This window comes from Chiloscyllium punctatum, chromosome 4 (assembly GCF_047496795.1).
Source record: "Chiloscyllium punctatum isolate Juve2018m chromosome 4, sChiPun1.3, whole genome shotgun sequence".
Lineage (NCBI taxonomy): Eukaryota > Metazoa > Chordata > Chondrichthyes > Orectolobiformes > Hemiscylliidae > Chiloscyllium > Chiloscyllium punctatum.
The window spans coordinates 33,116,749-33,142,427 of NC_092742.1; the positions used below are offsets into that span (position 1 = coordinate 33,116,749).

At 38.4% G+C, this 25,679-nt stretch overlaps 1 protein-coding gene across 2 annotated transcripts in view; it reads left to right on the forward strand.

The window, feature by feature from the left end:
• atxn3 (ataxin 3) overlaps positions 1–25,679 on the forward strand; it is a 59,168-nt gene that overhangs the window by 27,149 nt on the left and 6,340 nt on the right. For both annotated transcript variants that reach the window (XM_072568333.1, XM_072568334.1), the window contains exons 8-9: positions 47–216; positions 23,722–23,854. In XM_072568333.1, coding sequence (XP_072424434.1) covers positions 47–216; positions 23,722–23,854 — 303 coding nt within the window. The remainder of the gene's footprint in view (positions 1–46; positions 217–23,721; positions 23,855–25,679) is intronic.

Sequence of the window (25,679 nt, forward strand, 5' to 3'; positions counted from 1 at the left end):
CTTTCTGTGTTCTTGTTTTAATCTTTTTTTTGACATTGTTTCATAGGGTACACAGCAATGACTGGGAACGAGCTATTGATATGTCTAAATCAATTACAAATGTTCTGGATGAAGATGATGAAAATCTGCAGAGGGCATTGACATTAAGCCGCCAACACATGGAGACAGAAGATGAAGAAGCAGATCTACGAAGGGCAATTCATCTCAGCATGCAAGGTGAGGGTTAGTGCTCCACTGTGATAGTACATCTTGTTAAAAGAACCACCCTTGAAATGACACACAATAAACCTACAGCCTGAGCACCTTTATATGTGGAGCTTAAATGTCAGATCATTATTTTCAGAGAAAGATCCCACTCATTATTTTTCCAGGTTTTAGCCCATAGTCATGGCTTTGTCAGTCCTTATTGAAACTGTAATAGGTAAGTTTTACAATTTGTCAAATTCTGTATGAATATTTCAAATAACCTATTCATCTTGCATTATGAAAAATGTCAGACCCAACCTAATTTGATAGGAAAATTATGATAGCTTTCTTTAATGCTTTGAGAAAATATGTTTCCCAAATTGATTCTCGGTCTAAGCAACAGTATGTGCTGTCTGCTCAAATCATGTTCTGTGAATCAAGCAGGAAAATTGCAATGCCATTGCCAATGTTCCTACCAGTCCTCATAATAGATTTCCAGTTGGAGATGATGATGCATTGATGATGTCATTGGGTTCGTAATCCGATCATGTTCTCTGGACTCAGCTTGAAGACCACCATGGTAGAATTGAATTCAGTGAAAACGCTGCTGGAATTAAAAATCTAATGATGACAATGAAATTATTATCATTTTTTGTAAAAGCTCATCTGGTTCACTAATGCCTTCTAGGCAAGGAAATCTGCTGTCATAACTTGGTCAGGCCCAGATGTAATTCCCACAACAGTGCATTTGGCTGTTAACTGCCCTGTGGAATGCCTTGCAAGCCAAACTGTTATTTTGAACTGCTCAAAATTATCAGTGGAATAACACCAGGCAGACCATTTGGCATCAAGCTACGAAATTGAGAAAACTGTCCAAAGTTTGTGAGAAGATTTGTGGCTGAAGTGGTCATTGTTGTGGTTCTGTTTGCCGAGCTGGGAATTTGTGTTGCAGACGTTTCGTCCCCTGTCTAGGTGACATCCTCAGTGCTTGGGAGCCTCCTGTGAAGCATTTCTGTGATGTTTCCTCCACCATTTAAATTTGCCGTTTCCGGTTGTCAGTTCCAGCTGTCCGCTGCAGTGGCCGGTATATTGGGTCCAGGTCGATGTGTTTGTTGATAGAATCTGTGAATGAGTGCCATGCCTCTAGGAATTCCCTGGCTGTTCTCTGTTTGGCTTGTCCTATAATAGTAGTATTGTCCCAGTCGAGTTCATGTTGCTTGTCATCTGTGTGTGTGGCTACTAAGGATAGTTGGTCGTGTTGTTTCGTGGCTAGTTGGTGAGAGAACTGCCTCTCAAACTAGTCAAGCAATCTAACTTTGTCACACTGGACATTCTCCTTGAGAAGGTGACCAAAAAGGTGGATGAGGGTAAAGTGGTTGACTTGATGTATATGGGTTTCAGTAAAGCATTTGACAAAGTAGGCTATTGCAGAAAATACGGGGGCATGGGATTGAGGGTGATTTACTGGCTTGGATTAGAAATTGGCTAATTGAAAGAAGACAGAGGGTGGTGGTTGAATGGAAATGTTCATCCTGGAGTTCAGTTACTAGTGGTGTACTACAAGGATCTGTATTGGGCCACAGCTGTTTGTCATTTTTATAACTGACCTGGATGAGGGCTTAGAAGGATGGGTTACTAAATTTGCAGGTGACACTGAAGTCGGTGGAGTTGTGGACTGTGCGGAAAGATGTTGTAGGTTACAGAGGGACATAGATAAGCTGCAGAACTGGGCTGAGAGGTGGCAAATGAAGTTTAATGTGGGAAAGTGTGTGGTGCTGCACTTTGGAAGGGGTAAGCAAGCTACTGGGCTAGTCATAGTATGGATGAGTAGAGAGATCTCGGTGTCCATGTGCACAGATCCCTGCACGTTGCCATCCAGGTTAATATGGTTGTTTAGAAGACGTACGGTGTGTTAGCTTTTATTGGTAGAGGGATTGAGTTTTGAAGTCATGAGGTCATGTTGCAGCCATTCAAAACTCTGGTGCAGCCGCACTTGGAGTATCGCATACGGTTCTGGTCACCGCATTGTAGGAAGGATGTGGAAGCATTGGAAAGGGTGCAGAGGAGATTTACCAGGATGTTGTCTGGTATGGAGGGAACGTCTTATGAGGAAAGGCTGAGGGACTTGAGGCTGTTTTCATTAGAGAGAAGGAGGTTGAGAGGTGATTTAATAGAGACATACAAGATTATCAGAGGATTAGATAGGGTAGACAGTGAGAACCGTTTTCCTTGATTGGTGATGGCTAGCATGAGTGGACATAGCTTTAAATTGAGAGGGTGATAGATATAGGGCAAATGTCGGAGGTAGGCTCTTTACTCAGAGAGAAGTAAGGGCGTGGAATGCCCTGCCTGCAACAATAGTAGACTCGCCAAATTTAAGGGCATTTAAATGGTCATTGGATAAACATATGGATGGTAATGGAATAGTTTAGGTTAGATGGGCTTCAAATTGGTTTCACAGGTTGATGCAACATCGAGAGCCGAAGGGCTTGTATAGTGCTGTAATGTGCTATGTTCTTGGAATCATGTCATGCAAACAATGTCCCAGCCAACACTTTTGCCATCTCCTATGTATGTCCTGACCCACGAGCAAGACAGACCCAGCAGAAATGGTGACTTAGTGTTGTACAGTCAGGAACGAGTTCCTGGGAATCTTCAACATTTACTATCGAGTCTATGAAGGCTTATGGCATCAGGTAAGGAAGCCTACTGCTGATTAACCCCTACTGGCACAACTCAACTGATGTGTTAAGCACCACTTGGAGGAAGCACTGAATGTGGCAAGGGCAGATAGTAATGGGCAGATAGGAATAACCAATTAACAATTCTTATGGAGACAGAGTTTCACATTTAGAAAGCCCTATGTCATGTTGATAACTTAATTTGTCACCTGTTATAGGCATTCACATTGTTGAACTAGTTTTCATGCACACAACTTGCTCTTACCTATTTCAGGTTTCAGCTCTTGCCCATCTTGTCAACTTAAGTAATTTTTTTTAAATTATAGAAGTATACTACCTGACCAGCAAGTATCACTTATATCATTAATATGAAATGTTAGACACCGTATTGTCCAGTGAGAGGAACCACTAAAAGCAGGAACTAAGCTAAGGCATGCCATAGTGTACATCAGTTTGAAGCAGTTAACATTACAATTCGGGAGAGGATCTTACATATGTGTAGAATACATCAAATTATTAAAGCACCAAAAACAACCACAATGGACTATAAAGGGTAGGAGCAAAGTAGGCTATTCTGCCATTGAGTCTGTCAATAAGAGACTGTCTACAAGCCCACAATGCATTCTTCATTTTTTATGCATGGCCATCAGTGTCCTCATCTAAGATCCCAGAGTTGGGCAACTCTCTCTTTTCTCCCCACCTCACCCCCACTATCATTGCACTGTGAGCTATTATTCCTAGCCTGGATGAAGGCTTATGGCATCAGATAAGGAAGCCTACTGCTGATTAACCTATATCTTCCACTCAAGCTTTTAAAGTAAGTTCAGTGCCAGAGTCTGAGCTGGTGACTGGGAATGTCGCATCAAATTATGGGACCCCTATGGCTGATCAGACAGCAGCTCCTGACTTTCTGGCTGAAATGGGAGAGAAGTGGGGGGCGGCACGGTGGCTCAGTGGTTAGCATTGCTGCCTCACAGCACCAGGGTCCCAGGTTCGATTCCAGCCTTGGGTGACTGTCTGTGTGGAGTTTGCACATTCTCCCCGTATCTGCGTGGGTTTCCTCCGGGTGCTCTGGTTTCCTCCCACAGTCCAAAGATGTGCAGGTCCAGGTGAATTGGTCATGCTAAATTGCCCATAGTGTTAGGTGCATTAGTCAGAGAGAAATGGGTCTGGGTGGGTTACTCTTCGAAGGGTGGGTGTGGACTGGTTGGTCCGAAAGTCCTGTTTCCACACTGTAGGTAATCTAATCATAAACGGGTATTGAGTGCATAGCACCAATTCTATGGTGACAACATCTGCAGTTTGCTCATTTTCCAGATAGCAGGTTGAAGGTGAGCTGTGAGTTGAGGGAGATAACACAGGAAAATATAGTTATTCTTAATATGTTCCATGATATCAAGCACTGGGAAGCTATTTCAGTCAGACTCTTTATAGAGTGATTCAGCATCCGTAAGACCATTGAAAGTAGGAGCAGGGATAGGCCTTTCAGCCCATGGAGTCTGCTCTGGCATTCAGTGAGTCATGGCTGGTCTGAAGATTCTTAAGTCCAGTTTCCTGCCTTATTTCCGTGACCCTTAATTTTCTTGCTGATTGACAATCTGTCTGTCTAAAATACTTTACAACCCAAGCTCTGTCCAATGAATTCCACAGATTCACTGCACGCTAACAGAAGAAAGTGTTCCTCAAATCCATCTAAAATGGGCAACCACTACTCTGAGGTGATGTCTTCTATTCCTAGAATCTCTGACAATGAAAAATACTCTCAGTAAATACCCCCCTCCCAGAATCCAATATGTTTCATTGAGGTCACCTGTCATTGTTAGCGCTCTCAAATTTCTTGGGGGTGGCATGGTGGCTGGGTGGTTTGCATTGCTGCCTCACAGCACCAGGGACCCGGCTTCGGTTCCAGCCTTGGGCGACTGTCTGTGTGGAGTTTGCACATTCTCCCGGTGTCTGTGTGGGTTTCCTCTGGGTACTCCGGTTTCCTCCCACAATCCAAAGATGTGCACATTAGGTGAATTGGCTATGCTAAATTGCCTATAGTGTTCAGGGATGCAGATAGGTTAGGTGCATTAGTCAGGGGTAAATATCGAATAATGAGTAGTGGGTTTGGACAGGAGACTCTTCGGAGAGTCGGTGTGAACTTGTTGCGCATAAGGGCCACGCTATATGGATTCTAAATTCATTCTTCTAAACCCCACTTAGTGTATGCTTAAGTTCCCATCCATACACGTGATTAAACTAGTAAATGTTCCTGAACTGCTTCCAATGCCAGTATATCTTTTTTTTTGGATGAGCTGACCATAATTTATCACAGTTTTCTAGGTCTGCAAAGTAGTGCCTTCTATAGCTTTCACAAGACTTCCTTAGATACTCCAATTCCTTGAAAATAAAGGCCACAATCTATTTGCTCTCCCTACTGAACTTGGGTGTGATAAGAAAAGAATGTTGCAATTCTTTGTACTGTATGTCAAATCATAAAGGAGGTACTGGGTTAATTTTTTTTCTTTTGAGGGCTGACTGAGATTCTCTCCAGGGCTAATTTTTCATTTTGGGGGCTACTTTTTGTTTTTCAGCAGTTCCTGGGATTGAAAGATTGAAGTTAGAAGCAAACGGTTCCCAAAATGCCTATTTTGATGTTTACTCTGTGCCTGTATGAAAGGACATTAAAGAAACTAGATTTACTGGCTTTCGGCCTGGACTGGGCAGGTTACCTAATGAGTAAAAGTTGGACAGACTTGGTTTGTATCCACTGGTGTTTAAAAGAGTAAGAGGTGATTTGATTGAAACATATAAAATCTGACAGATCTAAACAAGAAAGGTGTGGAGTTGATGTTTTCCCCAGCATCTAGAACTCTGGGATCACTGTTTAAAAATTAGGGGTTCCCCATTTAAAACACAGACTCAGCAAACATTCTTTTTCTCCCACGGTCATGAATTGTTGGAACTCTGTCCAGCAGAATCCTTATGGCAGAAGGAGAGGTGAGCAGATTCTTATTAAGCAGGGTGATTAAATGTGATCAGTGTAGGTGGAAATGTGGAATTGAGTTTATCACTGACTAGCCATGTTCTTACTGAAGAACAAGAAACTGTGCTGGACTCGCATCCAAAGATCCAACGACTGTTTTCTTTCGTTTCTTCCTCCTCACCCCATCCTTGCAAACATTGGACCTGAAAAGCCCCCAGGATCTTCTGGGTTGATCAGACGCTCAACTTTTTCTACGCATCAAAACCTTTTTTAAAAAAATGCTCACACACACACATTGATTTTTTAAAAAATCTTGTAGATACTTCTACAGCAGAAACAGAGAATTGAAGAGAACAGAAAAAGAATAGGTTTTCCCACAACATTTTTTATCCTCTGCCCCATGTTTCTCAACTTTAAACCTTATTCCCTAAATAATTTACGGAAAAAACATAAAAGTGGCAGAAAATCATTAGAAAGGATTTAACTTTAAACTTTTTGGATAGGTTTCTCTTAAATTTCTGTATACTTTTCTAAACTTGTAAGGCAGGTCCAGGAGTAGGAATTTAGAAGGATGAATAAATTTACTTTTTTCAAAAGATAGTTGTAAAATCATAAATATTATTAAAATAACATGTAAATTTGAAAGTGAACAATGTTGTCTGTTTCCCACACTATTTCTTTTGGTCTTTCTCCTATCTCATGCTGAGGCCTCCTTTCCTCTCAGATTCACAGCTTCCCATCTCTCCTCCTTTCCTTCTCTCTCTCACTCATAGGCAGTCACTCAAACTCCTCCACCTAAATGCAATTGCTCTCCCGCTCGCACTCTCTTGCACATTCCAAGTTTACCTTCCTCACTATCCAAGTCACTTCACCTGCACTGGTTCCCCCATCATCTTGCCTGTCCATCCTGTGTTGCTGCTCCAGCTCCTCCAATAACCAGTGCCCCTTTCTTGCCATTGATACTCCATGAGCTTTTTGAGGGTCACCAGAGGCGTTTCAGGAACCAATTTGCCAGCTGCTCACCTTTACATTAATACTGGAACGTACAGATCATGAATTTTCCATGCCCCTGTACTCTGTAAAGTGACTTCATAGCACAAGCACATCAAGTTCAGCAATGTTGTGTAAGGAATTAAGTAAATCAAAGGCTTGTGTCTGCATGATTAGTTCCTGATCTTAACTATTTTTCATCATGACATAGCGTCTAATCACTTTACCTAAAGTGCACTGTGAAGGCTATGCTACTGTCAAATAGCTTAGCAATTGATGTCTTATTTGCTAGGGAAGCTATACTTTTCTGTATAAACCAATCAAGTGGTTTTGAGATGAGATGGAGATGCATTTAGCAAAAAGGCATTAATATATTTTGCTGCTGCTTTTTTTTGTAAGGTCTCTGCCACAGTGTAATTTTCTATGCTTTATAGATGTCCACTAAGCTCAGTAGTAGCTGTGTCACTCCTGAGAGAGAAGTTTGCAATTCAAGCCCCATTCTAGAGATTTTACCACAGAATTGTGATTGCCACCTTTCAGGTGAGACTCCCAAGCTGTAGTAGGATGAATCCTCACCACAGCATATCATGGATAGCGTCCATTTGGTAAATTTTCTACCACCATCCTCTTTTCTGTTAGGAATTTACAAAGCTTGCTTCGTCTATCATGGGTCAAGAGTACAATTTGGTAGTCAAATGAGAAGGGACTCATAGGAACTATAGATACCAATTATATTAGCATTGTAGATATTTTTACTGAGACAATGAGGGTGACCTTAGTGTTAGGGGTTACTCCTTCAAGATCGAAAGCCGTTCCCCCTGTTCAAGTCCATGTGGCATCATCAGATTGAGTGGTGCTTAATGCATTCCTCAGCACTATCTCTTTTAGACACCTATGCAACAAAACCATGGCATTAACTGTCAATTCAAGTGGATGAAAAAGTTTCCATAGCACTATTTGAAGAAAAGTCGAGGAGTTTACAGAGTGTTTTGGTCAGCATTTATCTCTTGACTATCACCTAGAACCAAAAATCAGATCTTTAATTTTATTGTTGTTTGTGGGATCATGTGTGCAAAATTGCTTTTAGATTTCCGGTCTTTCAAACGTACCTTTGGCATATCTTGAGAATGTGAATGGTACTTTAAACACAATTTCTTTTTAATTTTAGCTGTGATTGCTCAACCAAAGTATGTGGAGGGAAAACTGACTCAAAACTCCTCTGTTTCAATACCTCTTCAACAATTTCGAATTTGGGACTTTGCCAACTTCAGTTTGCCTTCTCATATTAGTCAAAGTGATTTTGATATCCTCTCTATGAAGGGCAACTTAAATAATAAATAACTATAGGTCATGCCATTCTGATTTATTTCATTTTTTGATAAGAATAAGTTTTATATTCTCATCTATCTGTGTGTGTTATTTGGACTGCCAGTAGATTAAAATAGTTTTTATCCTTTGAAACAGAAATGTACAAAAGAAGGTGATAGACTTCAGATCCCTGCATGGCTGGAAAGAGAGCAAAGCTGTACTGTATACGTATGTACATACAGTCTCAAAAGGGAGAAAGGTTTCATTATGGTTCTGTTCTATAACTGTTTCAGAAATAAAACATGAAAACTATGTTTTTATGTTTGTTTGTTTGTAGTTTTAAGACTAATTTCTGCAGAGGTTTATAGTTTTTCTTTGAAAGGTAGAATAAAGTAGTTTTCATCTAACCACACTGTTGAAGTGTAATTATACTATGTGTGGAAATAGTGTGCCAGATATTGCAATGAAATCAGACTATTAAGGAATATCAGGTATATATCAAAATAATTCCCTTAAGAGTAATCTATAATTGAGAAATTGAATTAGTAATCTAGTTGAAAGCTGATAAGTGCCATAGTATGAGAGATTTCTGCTTAACATATGTCCTTAGTTGATGATCTACTAACATAATTGCACTGTCAGACGTTTCATGTTTTCAGGAATTTTAGTAAATTGGTTAGGCAGGAGATAGACTGGTGTAGCACAAAAGGAGGCCATTCACCAATCACGTGAGTGAGCTCTCCAACAGTGACAACACTTTGCCTTTCTCCCATAAATTTTTTAATTGTTCAATTTTTACACATCTATCCACTTACTTTTAAAATTATTGTGGATTCTGTTTCCATCTTGTTTTTATTTGGGCATTTATTATTAAGCAAGTTTTTACATTTAAACATAAAGCTCCTAAAATCTCCCTTTATCCTTTGTAGTGATTTTAATTTCCCTAGTCCCATTAATCATTTCCTTGTCAAAGTCTTTCATAAATTTGAATGCATATGTCAGATTTGCTCTTACCCTTGTCAGTTCTAATTGGTCTTAACTATTGAAAGTTAACTATGAAGTTATCCTTCATTCTGTAATATCTAAACATTTCACTCCATAAATTTTACAAGATATGTTGTCTTATGAATCATAAAATTAAAAGTTCATTTTAAATCAAATATACAACTAATCCACTTAAATATTTCAAATATGGAGTGTTGGAGGTGGAGCATATGATCTTACAAAATGTTAAGATATACTGAGAAATCCATAACAACCAGTATCAGCTATGCAAACTGGACAAGAATCAGTTAGAAACCAGGTGCTTTCTTACAAACAAGCCAATTCTTAACACTGGTCACTCCAAACCACTCCTGAACACCTTGGTGCAACTGTCACCAGTTTAATTTGGTTTAATTTGGATAAATGTGAGGCATTGCATTTTGGTAAAACAAACACGAGCAAGATTATATAATTAATAAGTGTCGTGGATAGTGTTGCAGAACAAAGAGATCTAGGGGTTCAGGTACATCATTCTTTGAAATTTGCATCACAGGTAGACTGGATGGTTAAGAAAGCGTTTAGTGCGTTTGCACTCATTACGCAGATCTTAGAGTATAGGAGTTGGGATGTTATGTTGAGGTTGTATAGGACGTTGGTGAAGTCTGTTCTAAAAGGATATTATTAAACTGGAGATGGTTCAGAAAAGATTTATCAGAATGTTGCTGGAATGGAGGTTTTGAGTTATTAAAACAGACTGGAGAGGCTAGGACCTTTTTCACTGGAGCATAGGAGATTGAGGGGTGACCTTACAGAAGTTTATAAAATCATGAGAGGCATAGAAAAGCTGAATGGCAACAGTCTTTCCTCTATGGTAGGGGAGTTCAAAACCACAGGGCATATTTTTAGCGTCAGAGGAAAGAGATTTAAAAAGGACATGAGGGTTAGGTTTTCTACACAGTGCTCAATGTGTAGAATGAACTGCCGGTGGAAGTGGTGCGTGGGGATACAGTTACAACCTTTAAAAGACATTTGGATAAATCCATAAATAAGAAAGGCTTGGATGGATATGGGCCAAATGCAGGCAGGCAGAACTAGTTTAATTTGGCAATGTGGTGTGGGCTAGTTGGACCGAAGAGTCTGTTTTTATGCTCTATCACTCTGTCAGAGAAGGGCATTTCATGGCAAAATTGAAAAGAAAATAAATGAGTATGAGATCATTAGACTTAGTGGGCATAAGTTAGACAATTTGGTCCATCGAGCCTGTTCTGCCATTCTAGAAGATCATAACTAATCTGATTTGGAGATGCCGGTGTTGGACTGGGGTCTACCAAGTTAAAAATCACACAACACCAGGTTATAGTCCAACAGGTTTAATTGGAAGCACACTAGCTTTTGGAGCGACGCTCCTTCATCAGGTGATCAGGCCTGATAAAGGAGCATCACTCCGAAAGCTAGTGTGCTTCCAGTTAAACCTGTTGGACTATAATATGGTGTTGTGAGATTTTTAACATAGCTAATCTGACTATCCTCAACTTCCACTTTCCCGTTTTATCTCCATAACCCTTGATATTCTTACTGATTAAAAATCTGATTGTCTTGGCCTGAAATATATATAATGAGCCAGCCTTTGCAGTAAAGAATTCCACAGATTTACTATCCTCATAAATTCCTCCTTATCTTTGTCTTAACCTCAATGCAAGGAATCACCTGTTTATGTCCTGTGGTCTTAAACTCTTCCACAAGGGCAAGCAACCTCCCTGCACCTATCCTGTCAAGCCTCCTAAGAATTCTATATATTTCAATAAGGTCACTTCTTTTTCTTCTAATACTCAATGAGTATATGTCCAACTGACTTAACCCCGCCTCATAAGAAAATAGCTCCATACCTGGCATCAACCTCGTGAAGCTTTTATGGACGACATCTAATGCCAACGTCTCTTTGCTGGATACGGAGATCTAAACTGTCCACTGTATTCTAGGTGTGGTCTGACTTGTGCCTTGTATAGTTCCAGCAAGACTACTTTTGTTTTAGTACTCTATTCCTTTTGAAATAAAGGCCAACAGCTTTTTGTGATTGATACGAAAGGACCCCAAATCCCTATGTGCTGTAGCTTTCTGCTGTCTCTCTATTTAAATGATATACAGCTTCTGTATTCTTCCTGCCAAAGTGAATAACCTCACATTTTATCACATTATATTCCTTTTACCAAGATTTTGTCCAATCACGTAACCTGTCTATATCCCTCTGCACCCTTTTTGTATCATCCTCACCACTTGCCTGCTCACTTACTTTTCTTGTCATCTGCAAACCTGGCTACAGTGCATTCACTTCCCTCATCCAGGTCATTAATGTAAATTGCAAATAACTATGGACACAATACTGATCCCTGTGGCATTCTACAAATTACAGATTGATATCCTAAAAATGCCCCACTTATCACAACTCTGCAATATGCTTTTTGCTGAAAATTTCTGTGCTCATAGTTCCTTTTACCCAGTATGTAGCAATATGACAGACCTTTCCCGTGTAAACAGTGCCACATTGTACGACACACAACAGATGTTAATACTTAGTTGGAGCATAGCACAATGTGATTGTGCAATCTAGCTGATGGATTTTCACAAATTACTCAATTTTTATCATTTTTTGATTGGTAATTAAATTTCTAGTACCTAAAATAAGGTTTCACCACAGCATTAAATTATATTTTACAATAACATGATTAAATTTATCTACTGAATTTTCCTTTAATGCATTCCATAAAGTTTTTATTTCAAGACCACAGAATTTCCTGGACAGGAGGGAGAAGCCAAGTAACTATAGATCCTTCAATTTAATATCAGTTGTGGAGAAGTTACTGGAATCTATCATCAGAGGCAGAATGACTGACCATTTTGGACAAGTATAAGCTAATCAGTCAGCATGGAGTTATGAAGGGTAGGTTGTGTTTTGTTAATCCAGTTACGTTATTTAAGGAAGCTCTTGATTTGCTTCATTGCGGATAAGGGATGTGACGATATGGAGGTGCAGGTGGCCTTAGGTAAGCATACAGAAATAGAATACTGAGAGTGCTGGTAATCTGAAAGAACAGAAAATGCTGGAAACAAAACACAGGTAAGACACCATCTGTAGTGAGAGAAAATTAAAGTTAAAATTTCAGGTGGATGGCCTGACCGAAAACAAATTTAGTGGTCTGAAAAGTTTTCTTTCTGTTTTGACCTGGCATTTGATAAAGTTCACACAGGAGATTAATAAACAGAATGTATGCTACAAACAACAAAGTGGATGGCAGATGGCCATGGCCCCCCGCACGTGCACAGATGACATCAGCAACTCTTGACCTAGGCAGTGAATCATCTCTACACCACAGTTCAGGGAAAAGCCATCATTATCAGCAGTGAAGGAACAAAACCACGTTACAATTTAAGTGGAAGATGAGTGGAGCCCAGTGAATTGTTATTTCAACACAACTGTGTTTTTTTCAAAAAAAAACTCACCTCACCAGATGAAATTAAATTCAGAGATTGAGGTTTGATTTGTGTGGTTTAAAAATCAACAAGCCTGATAAATCCAGTCCCATTTGCCAGCATGTGGCCCATACCCCTCTAAACCCTTCCAATTTATATACCTATGCAGGTGCCTTTTAAATGTTGTAGATATACCAACCTCCTCCATTTCCTCTGGGAGCTCATTCTATTGACACACCACCTTTATCTACAATTCACAACCATTAACAAAAATGGAACTGCCAAGAATTGTAGGTAACGTTGTGACAAGTTGATAATTATTTGGGAAGATATGAAGCGGTAGAGATTTAATGCTTGTTCTTTGATTGCCAAGATGTGGCAAGCATGTTCTCTGGAGATCCGTATAAGCCTATTTTTCCATTAAATATGCAAATTACCTGGCTAAAGGAGACAGGTTACAGGTACAATGGTGTGAAATGATACAGAAAGTTGCATAGATGGGTGCAATAAGTTACAAAGTTATGTTATGTGAATTCAGGACAGCTTGACTGATGAAACTATAGCAGATGGAATTCAATGTTATCTGTATCAATTAGAAACGAATTGCATCAACTTTGTTTATATCCCCTTGAATTTAGAAGCTTGAAGAATGATCTAATCAAGGTACAGTTTTTGAAACAATTAAGGGGTTCGTTAAAATAAATTATTGTTACTGGGGGGGGAAATAAGAGGGCATAATCTTAAAATTAGAGTGAGACCATTTCGGATAGACCTTCCCAAACTGGGTTGCAATCTTCAATGGTTTAGGCAGCCAGAGTTTTTAGCTTTGAAATTGGCTGCCAATTAGCTCTATACAAATTCTTACAGCTATGAAGTCCCTTTAAATCTCAATTTTTTAAGTAGTCTAACTACCAGATCTAGTCAGCTTGAATGCTTTCATAAAAATGTTAGTTTTTTTTAACTTAACAAAATCTCTGTGGATGGAAATGCTTTGCCTTGCTGTTCTCACAGTTGTTCTGTCCACACCCCTGCACAAATAACAAAGAAGTTCTTAGTTCTGGGAGGATGGCAATTCTTGACCACCAAAGTTGGGACACAATGGGAAAAAACTTGGGAAACAGTAACCAAGGAGGAAAGTCAAAACAGCGGTGTTTATCCAAAGTGTAATGAAAATCTAGAACCCACTTTCTCCTAAAACTTGTAGTTGTTGGGTCATTTGAAATTTTGAAGACTTTGATTATTAGATTTTTGTTGGGTAAAAGTATTAAGGTTGATAAACCAAAGACATTTTAATTAGGTTGATGTGCGGATAATCTGGCAGGGTAGACTTGAGAGTTATGAATGATTGAGGCTGGCGTGGGAATTGGATCACCTGAGAGTTCCATTTTTACAATACCTGCCAACTGTAAGCTGCAAACCTTAGATGTCAGCAGCGTTCTATATGAATGAAATTAAAACGCCAAAGTTGGTGATGCTCTCTGAAAATAAAAATAAAATTTAAAGAGGTGAAAAATACAAAGAAGAAAATAGAGGACAGTGAAAGAAATAGCGATATCAAATAGGAGAAACCAGTGTGAGTGTGACTATGTTAACGCCTTGGGAAATTGAATGGACTTGTAAACAGTGATATTTGCTAGTAAATTTTTTTCCATTTGAATTAAACCAAAAAACAACTTGGATTTTGAAACAAATACAGTAAAGGGAGTCAAATTTGTTGACAGATTTTCCAGTTATCTATTATTGTGAAGGTAATTATAGTGTAAGCCTACTATAGGCTTAGTTTTCTATGGCTAATGCTTCTCATTTGATGTGTTGAGGTGATTGCAAAGGAATTATGGAGTTAGCAACCTCAAAGTTCTTAAGTTTGGCAGTGCCTGTCGGGGGGTCAGGTAAAGGAAATGGTTTTTAAAAAAAAGTGCAACTGCAGACGTCAGTACTTCACAGTAGCAAGAGATGAGTGGTCATATGCTGCAACAAGGCTTATTGTATGCTGAGGAAGAAATGTAGAGAGTGAAAGGGCCTGATGAGTCATTTTGGAACTTAAATTACCAGTTGTTTTGGATCTTCATAAACTCCAGTTTATTCGCTATTGACGTGTAGATTAAATGTCTTACTTTTTTGAAAATTATTTTACTTTATAAGTTATGGCTGACTTGTTTTCATTACTGTGGGAAGCTATGAAACGGAGCCCAAAAAAGGAATGTAGGTGTAAAACAGTGCCCATGTTTTCAATAATTGTGCACTGAAATCTGCAGTTAAGTTTGCAGTGCAATCCTGTAATCATGAAATAACATTTCATGTTTTTTTGGCAATAACACTGTGGACAGTTTAAGTAATGCTAACAGATGAGAGGGTTACGATAGTAAGGTTGAATTCTAAAATTATTTTTCACAGTGGTTTTCGTTGGAAGATGTTGCTAATAATCCCAATTGAATAACAAATCACAGCGGATTCATCTGAGGTGGTGGAGAATATAGTGGTCAGCGATGAAATGGTCGATGAGGTATTGGAAAATTTGAAGATACGTTGGAACCATCTAATTTTATTATTTTAATTGGTGTAACAGGGTATGTAAAAGGAGATCAGTTTTGTCTTTAATGATGATTAAAGTGCGAATAGTAGCCCATGGCCTAAACTGTATTCCAAAAATTCAGGATCTTAAATATGTTTTGATTGAAGCAAATGTTAGGAATGCTACAATGGGCAATTCAAAGCTCAAATGAAACTGTAATGAATGTTTTGGAAAACACATTGATTTCAAATTGTTCTTGAGTATATAGCAAGAGTGAAAAACATAGGTTTATAAAACATTGTTTTCATATCGAGTGCTTTTAAAGTCATTATATTAATTGTGCCAGGAATTTCATGTTCATATATCTGACATTTAGAAAAAAAAGGTAAAAGTGCTACAGGACAACTGGCTGAACTGAAATATTTTGAGGCTTCCAAAAAGATTGTGAATTAAATATTTAAACAGGCAATAGGGAATGAATCGTAAATTTGAGCTCTGAATACTTAAAAAGGCTGTTACTAATTAGTACAGTAATTTCCTAGCTAATCATTAAAGTTGCATTTTTGCAGTGCAATCAATATTATACTTTGCAGTCAAGCATCCTGAACACGAAGACAAATTATGGGATCTGGTGTGAATTGAGTGAGGATATCCATTGTTCAAAACTTTTTTTGAACTTTCAGGACACTTTTACATTTGAAGTGTGTGTTTCTGAAAGGTAAGCTTCCTCCAAGCTAAATATTTTGCGGATTATTCTTCCAAATCATCATTCAAGACTCTAAAGACTTAGTAATAGGTCAGAGAAAATTTAACATTTAGAAGTGTACGGTCCTGAATATTGGTGCTGATTGATATGACTTACAATACTAACATAAACAGTTTATTATTCATGAGATGAAGCTCAGAATGAAGGTTGACAATATACTTGAACATTGGAAAAGAGAAATAATAATCGTCATAGTAAACAAGCCTGAGGTAACAGTGATCATAACATTGTAGAAATGTACATTCCATTTGAAAGTGAAATGCACTGGTCTAAGACTAACGTGTTAAGCTTTAATAAAGATGATTGCAAGCAGATGAAACAAAAACAGATGTTGCTGAAAAAGCTCACCAGCTCTGGCAGCATCTGTGAAGATAAATCAAAGTAAACATTTCAGGTGCGGTGACCCTTCTATCAGAACTTATGATAGCTCGGAAAATGTTGGTTTGTATGCTGAAGATACGGTGAAGGGAGGGGTAAGGATGGTTGGTATGGACTTTAATGGTTAGCAAGGAAATTACTGTGCTAATTAGTAACAGCCTTTTTAAATATTCAGAGCTCAAACTTCCCATTTTTTCATATGGAGAATAGGTTAAAAGGTAGAATAGTAAAGAAGCAGTAGCAGTCATCTGAGAAGATACTTTATAACTCTCAACAAATATATATTCCATTAAGAAAGAAATGCATTATTTGAGAAGATACACCACCTAAGGCTAACTAACAAAGTTGAGGATGGTGTCAAGCAGAAAGAGAAAATTTAAAATCCAGTGAAGATTAATGGTAGGTCAGAAGATTGGATAAATTTTAGCAACTGGCAAAGAATGTTTTTTTAAAGGGGGAAAATTAATGTATAAAAGAAAATAGCTAGAAATATAAAAACAGACATGTTTAAACAGGTGTATGTAAAACAGGAAAGTAGATAAAGTAAAAGTTCATCCCTGAGAGGGTGAGACTGTAACTTTAATAATGGGAACCAAGGAAATGTCAGGTTTTGAGCAAGTATTTTGTACTTGAAAGGTGAGTGATGAACTTAAAACTATCACTAGAGAAAAAGTAATGACAACTAATGGTTGGCAAATCCCCCGAACATGATCGCATACATCCTCGGATCATAAAAGAGGTGGTTGCAGAGACAGTGGATGTAATGTTCTGAATTCCTTAGATTCTGGATAGGTCCCATCTGATTGGAAGAATGAAATTGTAACACCTGTATTAAAGAAAAAAGAAAAACACAAAGCAGGGAACCATAAACTAGTTTGCTTAACATCAGTCACAGGGAAAATACTTGAATCCATTACTAAGGAGGTGCTAGCACATGTAGAAAAGCATAATGCAATCAGTCAGGTTTAATGTAATTTTGTAAAAAGAATTGTGTTTGACTAATGCTACAAAGTTTTTTGAGGAAGTGACAATCTGGATGAATGATGGAGAACCAATAGATGTGATATATTCAGATTTCCAAGTCTTATGGGGAGGTGGTGGCGTAATGTCACTGTGCTCATATTTGAGGTGCCCACATTAATGTTTTGGTACTGGTGGAATTTAAATTCATTTAATACATATGAAATATAAAGCTAGTAACCATAGTGGTGACCATGAAATCATTGTCAATTTGTTATTAAAAGCCTGTCAGGTTTACTAATGTCCTTTAGGGAAGGGATTCTGCTGTCTTTATCTGGCCTTGTGATTCCAAACCCACAGCAGTCTGATTGCTTCTTGATTACCCTCTGCAATGGCCTATCAAGTCAGTTCAAGGTCAATTTGAATGTGTATCAAATAATGCCATATGGTGATGCCCAAACCCCAAAAAAGAATCAAAAGAAGTTGATAAAGGTAGGCAAAATAAGAACTACCCCTCTAAAAGCTTTGAGGGTATACCTGTACCAAATGTGCTTCAATGATGCAAAAAAGAAACTCAGTGCCATCTTCTCAAGAGCAGTTAGGGATGGGCCATAAATGCTGGTCCAGCCAAGCTAAAAGAAAGTAGCGAGTAGTGCTAAGTTCCTGATTTTCAGGTTGACAAACTAACTGATGGGGTGCCACAGGGATATGTGATGGGTCGTGAACTTTTTCACTTGAATAAAGTGACCAAGTATATGGTAGTTAATTACTTGTTAATATAAAGATAGATAGGATAGCAAGGTAGGGCACTGACTGCAGAAGGATACAGACAAGTAAATGAACATAAGTTTTGCAGATTGAATATAATGTGCAAAATGTGACTTTGTCCACTTTGGTAGGATACATGAATCACACAAAAGTGTGCATGTAGGTACAGCAAGTAGTTAGGAAGCAAGCCGTAAATGTCGGACAGATTTGTCACAGTTGCAGTTGTGAGAGGCTGCACCTGAAATGCTGTGTGCAGTTTTGGTCTCTTTGCTGAAAAAGTAATATAATTGAATTGGAAGCAGTTCAGAATCGCTTGATTAATTCTACCGAGGAAGAGGTTGCTTTATGAGGAATGGTTAAGCAGATTGGCACTATGCTCAATGGAGTTGAGAAGAAAGAGAGCTGATCCTATTGAAGTTTAGAATTTTGAGGCAACTTGATAGAGTGGTGCTGGCGGATGTTTTAACTTGTGACTAGTCTAGAACAAGGGACCATAGCTTATGGGTAAGGTTTTTCCCAATTAAGATGGAAATAATGACATTTTAGTGTCAGAAGATTTTTAGATTTTGAATTCTCCAGCGAACAATGACAGTTGAACTACTGAATGTATTCAAAGCTGAGTTGGATTTAGGATCTAGGGGAGTCCAGAGTTATGGTGAATAGGTGGAAAATTAGAGTTGCAACCACAACTGAATGGTGGAGAAAGCTTGATGGCCTACTTGTGTTTTTTTTATGATCTTACAAGAAATTGAGAGGCAAAGATAATACCAAGAATTAACCTGCAGAATACCACTTGTTTCATTTTAAAAACCTTCCACAAATTATACTGTACTTAGTGACTATACTACAGAAACAATGGCAATGCAAATAGATAATGTTAATAAAAAGATAACTTTTTTCCTCTGGTTTTACATTGAGCTTTGGGATGCTGTAAGGATTAAACTTACTTCATTGGAACATAATTAAAAGAATATGATCTGAACAAAACTGATGAGATTGCTGCTGTGTAGCATTTTGTGGTTATAAATTGAGCAAGGCAAAGTAGAAGGCATGATTTCAAAATGGCAAAAACCGAGATCCACGTATTGTTCCTCTTTCAGTGCTGCATTTGTACCATCCTCTTGTGAAAGAAGTGATTCTTTTCTGAGAAGTTGTATTTTCCTATATGGCCATCTTTGGTGTTTTGTTTAAAGTGATATTGTCTCACAAGCCGTTCATAAGCTGTTGTCTCTCAGCTGTTCTTCAGCCAGTCTGAATCCTGTCCTCTTCTGATGTAATCTCACTCTAACTTGCTGCAAGGTTTGATCCCTGGCTGACTATTTTTTTCCTCTTTTGGTTGAGCAGCTTTCAATTGTACACCTTTCGTGCCTTCTTTCCCAGATTGAAGTGGGCCAATCCAATACATACTAGGGGTCTAACTTGGATCCTTCCTGATTAGATTTGCTTTGTCCACCAGGGGACCCCAATGATTGCAGACTCTGCCAAATAAATTGATAATTTATTCTTTACTCATTCTTAGCTCCAACATTAAATACGATATGAACGGTAGCATAAATTCACCATTAGCGTTATCTGTTGTAGTCTTTTATCTTTGTGTATGAACACTGGAACCTCTCTCCAGTTGCTTCCGGAAACATTTCCATTCCTGTCCAACAGGAAAATGTCCTTCCCTGGTTTCTATCTCATTTATCAGTCCAGCTTGCCAACACAGCCTTTATATTTCCTGTAATTTACCCAACAATAAAGCAACCAGGCTCGATAGGTCAACAGGCCTTTTGGGATTCCTGTATATCTCGTCTCAACAGTTCCACACTCTCTTTCTCTGTCTAATTTTCAACTTTGGTCACTTTTTAAAAGTACATTTCCTACTTTTCTCCTATTTGAATTTCTGTGGTGTGCACAGTCTGTGATCAGAAAGATGGATACCTCATGGAAGCTGTATCAAGTAGATGGACAACTTTAGTTCAGTTTCCTCAGGAGTGAGGTTGTAGTTTATTTTGCTACAATTTTCTAATTACTAAATTAAATTGGAATTGTGATGAGGCCTTTTCTGTAATGGATACGTTAATGTGCAAATGCATTCTAGGAAGTCCACCTATTATTGTATGAAGTTTGACAAATGCTATTTTTAAGCAATGACAGGATGAAGTGTTTTGGAACAAAACTCTGTTGGACTTTTAAATTTATTTCTTCATTCAGATGTTTCGGAACCAGCAAAAGAAAAGTACAATGAAAAAGAAATTAGATTTGTTGTTTTAAAACTGGATTGAATGTTCAGAGAATACTTTTTAATGAGTTATATTAATTACTGACATCAAAGGAAGATGTTCATTGGTCTGGTTGGCATGGTATAAACAACAGGTCCCAGAGGGAGAATATTATAGAGTAATTACGCCCCTTAAGGTATTAGAACAGGTGGATAAAGTGTTTAAGAAGGCATATAGGATACTTGCCTTTATTAGTCAAAGCATAGAGTTTAAGAGTTGGGGAGTTGAGCTGGAACTGTATGAAATGTTAGTTCGGCCTCAGTCAGAGTAGTGTGTGCTGTTCTGAAATCTACATTATAGGTGGGTATGATAATACTGGAGAAGGTTCAGAAAGGATTTACCAACATGTTGCCTGGGCTAGAGGGTTTCAGTTATAAAGAGATATTCGACAGACTAGGGTCATTTTTCCTTAGAGTAGAGGAGATTGAAAGGGGACATGATTGAAATGTATAAAATAATGAGGGGCATAGCTAGAGTAGAAAAGAAGAGACCTTCCCCTTGGTCGAGATTCAGTGACCAGTGTGCAGATTTTAAAGTAAGGGGCCAAAGGTTTAGAGGAGATTTTCTTCCAGAACGCATTGGGAATCTGGAACTCACTGCCTGTAAGGGCGGTAGAGATGGAAGCGCTCAGAACATTTAAGAAGAATTTAAATGTGCACTTTCAATGCCAAGGCATGCAATGTTGTGGACCAAGAGCTGGAAAATGAGATTAAAATAGTTAGGTGGCTGTTTTTGACTGTCATTGATGCAACAGGCCAAAAGACCTTGTGTTCTGTAGGTCTCTATGACTTTTAAATCAGATGGCCCATTTGGCCTGATTCTACATTTCTGTAGTTAGTTAAATACTTTGCCATGAGTCATGCTCTGGTAGTTCATTGAATATTGGAGAATTAATTGATTATTTATTGTGGAAAGGTCATATAATATTCTACTGAACTGCATAAATTAAGACAATTTCAGACAAAACCCAAGACAATTGCATATTTAATTAATAATACTATTAGATTTAAAATAGTGATGGAAAAGGATAGACCAGATCTAAAAGTTGAAGGTCTAGATTGATGAAAGGCCAATTTTGATGGTATTAGGCAAGAATTTTTAAAAGCTGATTGGGGCAGATGTTCGCAGGTAAAGGGATGGCTGGAAAATGGGAAGCCTTCAGAAATGAGATAATGAGAATCCAGAGACAGTATATTCCTGTTAGGGTGAAAGGAAAGGCTGGTAGGTATAAGGAATGCTGGATGACTAAAAAAATTGAGGGTTTGGTTAAGAAAAAGAAGGAAGCATATGTAAGGTACAGACAGCGTAGATCCAGTGAATCCTTATAGTATAAAGGCAGGAAGGAGTATACTTAAGAGGGAAATCAGGAGGGCAAAAAGGGGACATGAGATAGCTTTAGCAAATGGAATTAAGAAGAATCCAAAGGGTTTTTACAAATACATTAAGGACAAAAGGGTAACTAGAGAAAGAATAGGGCCCCTCAAAGATCAGCAAGGCAGCCTTTGTGTGGAGCCACAGAAAATGGGGGAGATACTAAACAAGTATTTTGCCTCATTATTTACAGTGGAGAAGGACATGGAAAATATAGAATGTAGGGAAATTGATGGTGACATCTTGAAAAAAATGTCCATGTTACAGAGGAGGAGGTATCTCATTTCTGAAGGCTTCCACAAGGATCGGTGCTGGGTCCTCTACTTTTTGTCATTTAGATAAATGATTTGGATGTGATCATAAGAGGTACAGTTAGTAAGTTTGCAGATGACACCAAAATTGGAGGTGCAGTGGACAGCGAAGAGGGTTACCTCAGATTACAACAGGATCTTGATCAGATAGGCCAATGGACTGAGAAGTGGCAGATGGAGTTTAATTCAGATAAATGCAAGGTGCTGCATTTTGGGAAAGCAAATCTTATCAGAACTTATACACTTAATGGTAAGGTCCTAGGGAGTGTTGCTGAACAAAGAGGTCTTTGAGTGCAGGTTCATAGCTCCTTGAAAGTGGAGACGCAGGTAGATAGGATAGCGAAGAAGGCGTTTAGTATGCTTTCGTTTATTGGTCAGAGTATTGAGTATAGGAGTTGGGAGGTCATGTTGCAGCTGTACAGGACATTGGTTAGGCCACTGTTGGAATATTGCATGCAGTTCTGGCCTTCTTCCTATTGGAAAGATGTTGTGAAACTTGAAAGGGTTCAGAAAAGATTTACAGGGTTGTTGCCAGGGTTGGAGGATTTAAGCTATAGGGAGAGGCTGAACAGGCTGGGGCTGTTTTCCCTGGAGCATCAGAGGCTGAGGGGTGACCTTCTAGAGGTTTACAAAATTATGAGGGCATGGAAAGCATGGGGTCGGGGAGTCCAGAACTAGAGGACATAGGTTTAGGGTGAGAGGGGGAAGATATAAAAGAGACCTAAGGGACAACTTTTTCACACAGGGTGGTACGTGTATGGAATGAGCTGCCAGGCTGATACAATTGCAACATTTAAGAGGCATTTAGATGGGTATATGAATAGGAAGGATTTGGTGGGATATGGGCCGGGTGCTGGCAGTTGGGACTCGATTGGGTTGGGATATCTGGTCGGCATGGACATGTTGGACCCAAGAGTCTGTTTCCATGCAGTATATCTCGATGACTCTATGACTGATCTGAGCCAAGAAAGTGATTACTTGCTGAAATAGCTGTCTAAGCTCGAAGGTTAGGTTGCAATCTAGTCACCTATGCTGCAATGCACATTGTGAATATTGTCTGTGGTTAGATATGGATTTGACTGTGATGCTGCTCTCACATTTGATACTTGCTATCAGGCTTGCCCACCGCTACAGGGTGCATTTGCTGCCCACAGGAATGAAAGATAAAGAGGTGGAATGAAATGTATCATTTTGTACTTGGACAGGGAAGATAATCTTTCTAATAAATATAAAAGAAGAACCTCACCCTCCAAGCATTAACTAGTTATCACATGTATCATGATTGTGAAATCATGCTCTTATACCATTATAGTCACTTAAGTTATTACTTTCATTGCTAATGATCAGATCTCGGGGTGTCAGGAGGCTAGTATGAGCACCAAGCCTCCTAATCTAGATTGCTGTAGCTTTTTTAGTAAAGCACTAGTACCAGGAAACATGGGTTTACCAGTATGTTGTGCTGTGCAATTCTTTGTACCATGATCTTCAACATGGAAAATTCCCATACCTAATGTTGGATGTCAAACACAATACTATTTTTTCCAATGGGAAAGAGTGGTTAGATGTATACACCCTGCCACATCTCTCAATAATAGTCTGTGTTGCATGTGCCATGTACCAATCCATCCTCTCCCTTGTTGCAGAGGGGCAGAGATCAGCTCAAGCAATATGGAACAGCATTCTGTAATGGGAAGAAATACTCCTGTAGGTTTGATTGATCCTCATGTCCTGATTGAAATGTCATATTTTCAGCATTTGATATTATGATGTTTTAGTAATGTAATCTTGTTAATTAATTTCTAGGTTTTAAGCAAGGGACAGAAAATTCTGAAGTGTCCTCATCTTGGAATGACGTTGCACAATCTTCAAGAGCCAATCAAACGGAAACTCCTACAGCAGAGGAGCTACGAAGACATAGACAAGCGTACTTTGAGAGGCAAGCAGACCACAGATTTATACTGCTGCAAAATTTCATTTAGTTTCCGTGATGTGTGACTTTGTCCCTTTTAAGGACTATGTTTCTTTGCGCTTGTGCAGTATTAAGACATATTCAGATTTCTTCATTCATTTTTAAAATTGGCTTTGCAAACATTTTTCATTGATTAAAGCTTGTGTTCATCATAGCAAGGAATATTGAAGTGAGAATTAGGATTTCTATGTATCCAGCAGTGTCAGTTTTGAGCCTTTACAGTAAGATATATGCCAGTCAGCTACAGCCTCAAGGCTTTTTGCTTGCTCCCTATATCTCGGTTAGGTTCAATGACATTTGAGCACCAACGCTGTGGAGGAAAAGTTTCTGGAGTGTCGTTGGGATGGTTTTCTAGAAAAACATGTTGAACTGGAAAATGAACTATTTTGGATCTAGTAATACGTAATGAGAAAATGGTTAACTAATATCTTGTTGCAAAAGAACCTTCAGGGATGAGTGACCACAATATGATAGACTTTTACATTGTTTGAAAGTGAGGTAGTTCATTCTGAACAAGTGTGTTTAATTTCATTGAGAAATTATGAAAGCATGCGACACAAGTTCGCTGAGCTGGTTTGGAAAAATATATGAAAAGGCATGACTGTACATCAGCAATGGATAATCTCTGAAGAATCATTACATGACTTATAGCAACTATATTCATTCAAGGTGCAAAATCTCTAAAAATAGTCAATCACACATCGCTGAAAATAGAAGTGAATGATTGTTTAAGATTTTTCTTAAAAAGGCTTATAAAGCAGCCAGAAGTTATAGTAAATCTGAGGATTAAGACGTTTTAAGTTTACAGCGAAGGAAGACCAGAAACTGATGGGGAAAGGAGCAATAAAATGTGGATACAATATAGCAAAAATCATTAAAATGGACTGTAAAAACTTCTACAAGTACAGAATAATGAAACGCTTGTCTAAAATAAACGTGGGTCTATTAAAAGCAGAGTCAGGAGAATTTTTACTGGGAAGTAGAGAACTGGCAGAGAAAGTAAATGATATATTGTGTCTCTGTTCTCACTGAAGAAGAACAAGAAATCTCCCAGAAGTAGAGATCCAAGTGACTAGGGCGGTGAAAAATTGAAGGAAATTAGTACTAGTAAGAAGGTTGTACTAATGAAATGACTGCAGGTGAAACTTGATAAGTCCCCAAGGTCTGATAGTCTACATCTCAGAGTATTGAGGGACATGTGTATAGAGGTAATTGATATGTTGGTAATTATCTTCCTAAATTCCACAAATTCTGTGATGATTCCTGCAGATTGAAAGCTTGTAAATATCACCCAACCCTCCTTAAGAAATGAGCAAATGGAAAAACAGGAAACTACAGGCCTGTCTAGTTCAGCCATTTCATGTTCAATTCCCAGCTCTCCATATTCCTTATAATTCACCTTCTAACATAATTGCTCACCTCCACTTTCATTTCCTAATTTATTTTGATTTCACCCTTCACTCAGTTCCTCTGTAAAAAAATGTTTTCAGATCTTCCTTTCAGTCAACTTTATCTGGTTTCAAATATGTGATTATAAATTCCCTTTAGTATTTTAAATTTTTCAATTTTATAACACTTAACTTCCTCATTGGCCAAAAATATTATCCATTGTGTTCGCTCTCATAGTTAAGTCCCTCATTCCAGTCTCATCCTGAAATTGTTGCTGGATTTTGTTCAATCTTTAGTTTTAGTTTATCTTAAAGTGTCGTGCCAAACACTGGCCATGTTTTTCCATATGAAGCCTAACCAGTGCAATAATACTTGATGACTTTGACATTTTATTGTTTTTTTT